Source organism: Patiria miniata, unplaced genomic scaffold, assembly GCF_015706575.1.
Source record: "Patiria miniata isolate m_02_andy unplaced genomic scaffold, ASM1570657v1 HiC_scaffold_2, whole genome shotgun sequence".
Taxonomy (NCBI): domain Eukaryota; kingdom Metazoa; phylum Echinodermata; class Asteroidea; order Valvatida; family Asterinidae; genus Patiria; species Patiria miniata.
Genome location: NW_024037058.1, coordinates 18870345 through 18880330, shown reverse-complemented (window position 1 = coordinate 18880330; position 9986 = coordinate 18870345). Strand labels below are relative to the sequence as shown.

Sequence of the window (9986 nt, the reverse complement as noted above, 5' to 3'; positions counted from 1 at the left end):
AAATTAAATTAAAAAAAACCTACAATGAGTGACACGTGGCGCACTACATACAACGTATCTTTTAACAGGAAATAACAACTGCACCTGTGACATCAACTTGAAAATCGTTAAGAGCTGAGGTAGGTACAATTTTGGATCAATTTTTTTATTACAAGCTTTTGTGGATTTTGCATGATAACGTCGGTGAAGGGCAAAAATAAAATTTAAAAGTGAAACGGGTACCGAGTACTAAAAAACTGCATGTGTTCACGAACAGGGATCATTGCAATCATATCTAATGTGATTAATATGAGGATGAGGTATCCATGTAGTATCATCATTATTTTGCATAATTCATCAGGCGGTACAAGATATACGCGCTGCATGCATCAATAGCGCATCATCGACATCACATCACAGCCGGCCATTTTGGATTTGCTGGGCGTGCGAGGAGCCGGCACACGAACGTGGAAGCAAATGTCTCAGTGTAACCACTACTCGTCTGTCAACACCGCAAGTTAGCCTCAAAATAATGACTACTCGACCGTGAATAAGACAACATTGGTGACCCCCTGGGTGTGTGGTGTATGTGTACAGCAGGCCTAGGCACACGAGACAATACACAATGTACAGTCCAAGGCAATCGCCGTTGCCGCTAGACCACAGCGGTACCGGTGCAGCAGCGGAGCGAGACGGTAGTTCTAGCCGGAGCAGTTCCGCTTCGGGATCGGCAGCCTCGGGGACACGATCGCCGTCGCGTTCAGCCCGTCTTCGTTCCTCACGACCTGATGTGAGCACTTCTCTGCCGATGGAGACGATACAGTCGTTGAATGCTGCTTATAATGCAGGACCTATTTACATGGGGGACGGAGTTGGGAGTCCTGTTCAGAGCCGGGCTTCGCCCGTGTCGAGCGGCGCGAGTGGCAAGTCCAACTCGCTGTCACCGCGGAACTCTCCAACCCCAAGGTACATGGACCTGCGGTGTGTGTGTTGGCTATACATGTACATCAAGAATGGCTACTTAACACAACAGCTTGGATAGCACTCTGGAATGATATTGCTTCTGTTTTCCCAGTTGTCTTCAAATACGATTGTACAGCGTTTTTAATATTTACCTATATCGTGTTTATAGTTTGGAGATCCAGACATTGTTGCTGTACAGTACACATGATGATGTATATAATTAGAATGAAACATTTGCATGTATGCCAAAATGCATGACAATGTACCAAAGTAAAATCTAACAATTACCGTGGCATAGGTCAGACTCAGATTACGTTTTGTTGTGTTTCGTTAAATTGTAGTCCCAATATCCAAATTTTGGTTTGCAGTGATGGACCAAGGTTAGAATATAGTGAAAGAGTGGCACATAACTTGTGCAATTATGTTTAAAGGCAATATACAACATTTGCGAACATCAACAAACAAAACTACCCAATTATTATGAAATACAACTGTACCTTACTCAGTTACTGGACTGTTAGTGAATGACAGTCTAAAGCATCCTGTGAAATCATGACACATGGTGTGCTGACATTTTCAAGAAAGGTGGAATATTTGTATCAGTTTCCAATGATGGTCGGCCAACAATCGTTGGAAAAAAAAAATTCTTCAAATATACATGTACATTTAGGGTTTAGTTAATCCACATTTTGTTTGCAGTGAATTACACATCCATGAACAGGTACAAGCCAGCAAACTGGTTTCCTGACCTTACAATTCCCCAACGTCAGTATAAATTGCTGCATTTCATCTAAAGTGGGGTCAGGGAACCAGACTAGGGTGGCATGGGTGGCTTGTGCGTAAAGCGCTCGCCTCTCACCAAGTGACCACGGTTCGAATCCTGGCCGCGGATCACATGTGAGTAGAGTTGTGCGTTGGTTCTCTCCTGTGCCACGAGGGTTTTTCTCCGGGTCCTCCGGTATTCCTCCCTCCGGAAAAATCAAACACTTTCGATCTCAGGCTGTGCTCCGTGGTCATATATGGGTCGATGTGGCCGGCAGCCATAGGCACCTTTAAGTGCCAGCGGTCCGACCACGTTGTAGCCGCGTCCTTCGCAATTCAGCACACCAGCTGCCAGTAAGGATGATTAGCCTCCCAAATTATTATTATTATTATTATTACTACATAATATTGGTTTTTCCAGCATCTACAAACATAAAACCCTAAACAGGTCAGTGTAACATGTAACAATATTTCCCATAAAATAGGGCCTACCAATTACCACCCCCAAATCCATCCAATTCTGAAAATTACAGCAAAAGCATTATGTTGTACACATTCCCTTTAAATTGGGAAAAATTGCTAAAGTTGTAAGTTTACGATTTAGGGCTTGGTAGGTATGCTTCGGGCAACAAGTTCACGAAGATATGCTATATGCTGTGCAAATCAATATTTTTAAACAAAAAACTTTTTTATAATTTGCATTTGATCTAAAGTGAGGTTATTTAAAAGCTAATATATGATATTAACGAAACTTAAAATTGACATAACTGAATTTGAACTTAATTAACAAAACTCAATCAAAACATATATATATTCAACACAAACTGAACATTCTAAATGTACCGATGATGTCACACTTTGTTTACACGTGTGCTTTCTTATAGGAGCCTGATGGGGACTACGGTTTCGTAGCCCAACGGATAAGCGCACAGGTAAACAAAGTGTGACGTCATCGCATGTTACCTTAGTTTGTTAGAGCAATAATTCTCTATGGTATTGCTGTTATTCCTCCCTACCCACTCCTAGCCATGATAGTCGTTCCAGCAGTTTAGGATCCAGCCAGGGTCTCCACGGTTCCCCACTGACCGGCTCCGACGGTGCCGAACCCCATCCCTCGGACCAGCTGGCCATGAACAACTCCAACTCCCACTCCAACTCCCATCATCCCGAGGATATGCGCCCGCCGCAGGACTCCATCATGCTGGACGTTCACACCCAGCTCCGGGAGTACCAACTGGAGAATGCCTCCCTCAAGCAGGAGTTAGAGGCCAAGGAGGCCAAGCTGGCCTCCAGCATGAACAGCATCAAGACTTTTTGGAGTCCCGAGCTCAAGAAGGAGCGGGCTCTCAGGAAGGAGGAATCCATGAGGATGCAGGTCTTGAGGGAGCAGTGTCGGACTTCCTTGGAGGAAAATCAGGTTGGTACCGAACGGCTTCATCTGAATCAGTTGGTTAAGGCTTGCTTGCAGTGTATCCATGCACATGGAAACAGTGGAACCCGCTTCCCATAGTTGCATGAGTTACTGCCAGCCTTATAGCCAAGTGGTTCGGACGTGTCCTAACAATGTATTTGAGAACAGGCCACAGTGGATGTGTTCAATAGCTCACCCAGGTCTGCTCGGGTGAGCCCCATGCCGTTCGATTTACTCTGATATCATTCTCAGCAATCAACCGTTTGCGCCACCTCATACCTGCTCTCCGAGCAGGATCTATGTTGGAGTTACGTCACATGCATGCATTGTTCATTTCAAGAAGCTGACAAATATGGCTGCCAGCTAACATGAAAGATCCTTAAGTCCTAGCTAATAGCATGAATGATCCTTAAGTCCTAGCTTATAGCATGAAAGATCCTTAGGTCCTAAATAATAGCATGAAAGGTCCTTAAGTCCTAGCTAATAGCATGAAAGATCCTTAAGTCCTAGCTAATAACATGAAAGATCCTTAAGTCCTAGCTAACATGAAAGATCCTTAAGTCCTAGCTAACATGAAAGATCCTTAAGTCCTAGCTATCATGAAAGATCCTTAAGTCCTAGCTAACATGAAAGATCCTTAAGTCCTAGCTAACATGAAAGATCCTTAAGTCCTAGCTAACATGAAAGATCCTTAAGTCCTAGCTAACATGAAAGATCCTAAAGTCCTAGTTAACAAGAAAGATCCTTAAGTCCTAGCTAACATGAAAGATCCTAAAGTCCTAGTTAACAAGAAAGATCCTTAAGTCCTAGCTAACATGAAAGATTCTTAAGTCTTAGCTAACATGAAAGATCCTTAAGTCCTAGCTAACATGAGAGATCTTTAAGCCCTAGCTAACATGAAAGATCCTTAAGTCCTAGCTAACATGAAAGATCCTAAAGTCCTACCTAACATGAAAGATCCTTAAGTCCTAGCTAACATGAAAGATCCTTAAGCCCTACACTAGGTCACTAGCTAACATGAAAGATCCTTAAGTCCTAGCTAACATGAAAAATCCTTAAGTCCTAGCTAACATAAAAGATCCTTAAGTCCTAGCTAACACGAAAGATCCTTAAGTCCTAGCTAACATGAAAGATCCTTATGTCCTAGCTAACATGAAAGATCCTTAAGTGTCAAGTGGGCTAAAAAGTCAACTTTGTTTTAAATATAAAACATAATTATTTATGATCTCTTTGCGACTGCAGAGGCTATAATTCCAGTTCTATGTTGTTCATGTAAAGGCAAATGACCGGGAAATAGACCTACAGTGTAATCAATTATTACAATGGCTCAGTTGTACTAGAACCATAGAGCTATATTAAATTACTAGAGCGCTGACTCATGTACAAAGTGATGCCTGCTGGGCGCATCCATGTTTGCACACAAACCAGTGGAGAACTAGACATTTTGTACGTCGTTTGTACGGCTGTTATATCTGCCTTTGTATTCCATACACCGCTGCGTCATTGAAGCCCATACAGCCAAAACCGAAATGCACAATCAGCAAATGAGCGTGTTACTTTGCTGTACGCAAACAGCGCAACGCGTGTGCGTATCCGCTGCAAATGATTCACCGTGTTTTTTTTAAACCGTAACATGCGTAAGAAGTTGGCGTGCGTTTTACTTGCGCATTGCATTTAGAGTACACTTTCAAAATTCAATCCACCTAATTTCATTGTCATGAAAGAAGTTCATCCGTAAATGAATTTTCTATAAACACAGGGCTTACGTGGTTTTGTTTACGTTTCGACAAGTTTCACTAGTCATCCTCAGAACGAAGCACCACCAGTCGGCTGGTGGCGCTGTTTCCTGTTGTGGCCACTAGATGGTGGTCTGGCCGCTTGTGTCCCAAGTACCCCAAGTACCACCCCGGGGGAGGACATAAGCGGCCAGACCACCATCTAGTGGCCGCAACAGGAAACAGCGCCACCAACCGACTGGCGGTGCTTCGTTCTGAGGATGACTTGTGAAACTAGTTGAAACTTAAACGAAACTACGTTTAGTAATTGGCTGTGTTTATAGAAAATTCATTTACAAAGTTGTAATTTCATTGTGTTCTACAAACATGCACACGAATTCATAATGTTTGTGCTGCCAGGACGGCTTCAGAGCATCTCTGCGCCCAAGATCAAGAATGAGGAGTTAACGCTTTAGTAATTTACATGTAATATAGCTCTATGACTAGAACCAACAGTCACTATGGAAATATACTTAAGATTTTGACGGCGAACTGGATGGCCGATTATTGGAACTGTACACGGCACAGTTACATGTAGTGACCATTATGCCATTTGATGAAGAAGTCACGGTTAAGTGACATTGAGCTCTACTATCTACCGGTAGTTCCATGACTTGGTTGCTAATCAAATGCTTGGCTTGTGGCCAATCATGGAGAAACTGGATGGTCATGTGACACTTTGATGGCATACGATTGGAGAGTGTTTTTGATGTTTTGGACGATAGAGTATTCTGTCCATCCTCAGCAGAAAGTTAGTGTCGTTAAACCAAGATTTCTTCAGCGACGAAATTGATTCTCTTGTTGTAAATGGAAAACCATGCTAATCAAATCTTATTTAACACCTGCATTGTATCATGCATTGTGAAATCAACATAAAATAATTTTTTTTTTTTAACAAACAACAGTACTGACTGCAGTTTGTACATGTAGGTATTGAGCAATCATTTCATGAAATATTTCAACATCAAATTCTAAAGCTTTCTTGATCTCAAACTCATAAAAACCAACGAACCGTCACCAGCTGGCTTGAGTTGGCTCAATGCATGTAATTCACGGATTCCACTTTGATATTAGTTGGGCCCATCTGGCGGGGTTCAGCATTGCGTAAAAATACATAATGTCATGTGGGCGTTGAGGCATCAATGACAGCTGGTGTATTGGCTGTTCAGTAATAAAGATCGGTGTTCATGTACAAGTACATCATATTGTGTATCATGTCAGACCTTGACCTCATGTGGAGGAGGGGGGGGGGGCACAAAGCCTCAGCTTCCAGCTTAAGCTTAGCCTTGTTTCAATACTGGATTTAGTGTTTGTTCCCCTAATACAGTCCGGCCAGTCGGCACCTTACTTGCGCGATGAAGCTGTTGTGGCAGTAGAGGTTGCTAAGTTTGGCCTGGATATTCCAAACATGCCGGACATGCGTGCATTAACCCTCCTGCTATTTAAACAGTCACAGACAGACAAACTTCACTTCCACTTCCCCTGCTATACTTTCAACAAAGGCTAGTCACCAGCAGTCAGATCATATGTTAAGTAAGCACTGTAACTAGTCAAACTGGGTCAACAGACAAAGCAGGCAAGTTGTGGTCACAGCTGTTTTATCACTCACCCAGAATTAAAGCACAGCTGTATCAAGTTAATTAAACAGTCCTAGCCAGTCAATCCTGCTTTACATGTAGGCTGGAAATTCCTAACTGTTGAAAAAAGGCACTTGATTGATTTTGACTGAAAGGACTAATTTCATGAATTTCACAAAATATATGTTTGCATCTATAGGAGGATTTAAGCTTGAAAATGGCGATGCTCAGAATTTTCTGGGAAGCGCTTGCCAAAGTTCCCAAGACGAGATTTCATTCATTACGGGGTTCTTGTCCATCACTGACAAAGATGCTACATGGCTGCCTAGATGTGCACATTTAAAATAAATATAATTCGTGGACATTCAGAACAAATAAGTTGTGCGTACCCCGCGCTATACCAGTAAGCGCAGGGACCATGCAGTATGCACATGGACCAGTATGCGCATGGACCAGTACGCGAGCGAACCAGTACGCGCGCGAATCAGTACGCGCGCGAACCAGTACGCGCGCGAACCAGTATGCGCGTGAACCAGTGCTCGCACGAACCAGTACGTGCACGAACCATTACGCGCGCGAACCAGTACGCGCGCGAACCATTACGTGCATACAGTGTGTCCCATCCACGGGGCTCTCAAATGTTGTAATTAAGCATCCTCTCTTGTTCGCAATAGAGGGCCCCATAGGCCTACCATTTGTGCATTCATTGTAAATATAACAAATTAGCAAAGAATGCCCTCTGAGACACCTTCGACATGCTCAATGCATAAGATCTAGGCCTATAGGGCCTACCGGTAGATTGAATCAATTTTTTTTTCTCTCACATCAAAGTTCTTAATTGTTCAATTGAGCATGGTTTTCAATACAACATGTAGAAATCACAAGATGGAAGTTGTTAACAATTTGTTGTTTTTGCAAACAGTTGAAGTGAGGGGTAGCATTACAATCATGTATACACATTATGCACATCAACTTTCAGAAATTTCAGAAATGGGTCCTTGATACTGATTCTTTTTGGTGGATTTTTTTAGGTTACTGTTGCTGTAAAAATATCTTGTAAAAATCCATTTAATTGATGTGTACATATTGGTTGTAAATACACCCATACATCTATGGCATTTTCACCATGTCTTTGCATGGCTTGCCTTACATTTCTTCTTTTTCCTCCATTCGTACATGATGTACGGGTACATTACATTATTCATTGAACATGGCTGTCACTTTCACAAGGTCAAATGAAAAATTCTTACATGTACTGTACATACATGTACAGTATGTTAAATAATTACATACAATTACTCGATAATTACAGTCGGGTTGGCCACTTTCCTCGCCTTCCACCACTGTGACCCAGGTTCGATTCCTGCCCTGGCTACAAGTGGATTAGTCCCTACATGTACATGTACATGTACATGTACCTGATACCATGGGTTTCCCAAGAATATTCTTCTGGGCTTTTCCTCCCACCTCTAGAACTGTAAGTTCTTCTCATTGTCTTCTCTCTACAGGTTTCTTCAGGCTTGCGAGCTACAGTGCCTAGAGCGCTTTTGAGGAATGCTTGGTTTCATTACCAGAAATGATTAATAGTAATAATAATTATAGTACCTTGTAAAGATGTTAATTGGTTTGGGTTGCTTTACTTGCTTAATAGATTCAGTATGAAAATACAGGCACACATGTACAATGTAATTATGTGAACATCATGTACATGTACATGTACATGTACGTACGTGTACATGTATGTATTCCTGATACATACATGTATGAACATTATGTACACGTGTATGTGTATGGGATACATGTACTACATGTATGTTGTTGAGAGATGCTATACTTGCACATATTGATCACTGTGCCTAACAAGGGTACCGGTACATGTACAGGTACAATGTACGTACATGTACCTGTACGTATGATTCAAAGCATTCATGTACATGTTCATAAGCATGTACATTGTACATGTGCATGTACATTAGAATGCACATGTATGTTAAAAAATCATCCAGTATAAATTAAAATGAGGATAAATTACATTTCCCCTAAAACGTGTTTCACATCTTATAGGGCCTAATCCTTCGTTTATAAATTCTTTAAAACTGGACCTGTGCTTGCAGACATCTGAATGTTCAACAAGAAAATTGAGGTGAAACGAAAATAGTTCGTCTCTGGATTAAATATTCTACAACTTCATCAGAATGACTCAACGAGAAACCTGTAAATCCCTTCCCAAAATGCCAAAGCTCATAGCTCACTGTCTTCTATGAACGAGCCTCAGCCTACTTTCTTAAGTAAACAAAAATAGATTTTGTTCACAAGTTACAATCCACAAAGTAGAGAAGATCTGGAGAAGTCTTTGCCCTTGATTCCCAATTCCCATAGAATGATTGCCAGAGCCAGCCACAGTCGCTGATCTAATAACTAACCCACTGAATTGAAACCGGTGTGATATTCACAAGTGTCACGTTACCCCTGGCCTATTCAAGAGTGAGCCTCCCTGCAAAGCAGGGCTGCTCGGCCTGTGTGGATCCGGATATGGAGAGAGTTGGCCACATAAGAACGGTGCGACGACAACAAACAGGGATCAGAGTATTGAGGGAGATGTGGGCCGGCCCTGCGTGGCTGAGGTGTGATTCACTGTATTCTGTTTCGCCTTTGCCAGGCCTTCCCATAGCTCTGTTATGTTCCCTCTGTGGCTTGGGAAACTCGCCCACTAAACAGTCCCCGACTGTTGACAGTTTGAAACCATCGGATGTAGAAATTGAAAGAAGTGGGTTTATTATTATAATTCTCTGGATTTAGACATTGGTACTAAATATGCTGAGAGCAGGTTTGTTCAAAATCGTGACTTTTTTTTAATTAAAAAAAAATTGGATCTTTTAAAAAAATTTAAATCAACTTTTTTATTTACATTTAAATCGTTTTTTTTAATTTTTTTTTATTTTTGTCTTTGTGTGAGTTATCGAAAAAGTTATATCTTACACAATTATTATTCTACACACATAGTTGCAAAACTCTGTTTGATAATAATCAGAATGATACATTGTAACATCAGTGTATTAAAATGGGGTGAAAATTCTTTAAAAAGCCCTTATCTACTGGTACCCGCATATCGTGTGATTTTTTAACTTTTACATGACTTGATTTTTTTTAAAATAATTTTTCATAATTTTTTTCACTAACTGAAATCGTGATTTAGATAAATGATTTAAAACAAATGATGTGTATCAAACAACCCTAGCTGAGTGTCTTACTAGAGTTTGTTTCTGCATTCAGTAGGGGGCGTTGAACAATGGAAGACAATAGGGTCCCCTATTCCTGAGAGGTCCCCTTGGATTCGTGTACAAAAGGAATAGGAGGTCTTTCTGAAGAGTTAAAGCTTTGGTCCATCATTTGCAGCTATCCGAAATGTAACTGACGTATGGCATGCTTTCATGTTGAAGAAATCGACAAAAATAGTCCTTTTCAACGGTGCTTCTTAAGATGCACCGTTGCGCGCAGTTGCTATGATTTGTTGGATCG

The 9986-nt window shown here is 41.4% G+C and overlaps 1 protein-coding gene across 7 annotated transcripts in view; it reads left to right on the top strand.

The window, feature by feature from the left end:
* Positions 1-378: 378 nt before the first annotated feature.
* The window catches only part of LOC119726775 (ELKS/Rab6-interacting/CAST family member 1-like), a 109950-nt gene continuing 100342 nt past the window's right edge, over positions 379-9986 (top strand). For all 7 annotated transcript variants that reach the window (XM_038198625.1, XM_038198624.1, XM_038198623.1 and 4 more), the window contains exons 1-2: positions 379-945; positions 2731-3121. In XM_038198625.1, the coding sequence (XP_038054553.1) occupies positions 605-945; positions 2731-3121 (732 nt within the window). In that variant the 5' untranslated portion in view covers positions 379-604. The remainder of the gene's footprint in view (positions 946-2730; positions 3122-9986) is intronic.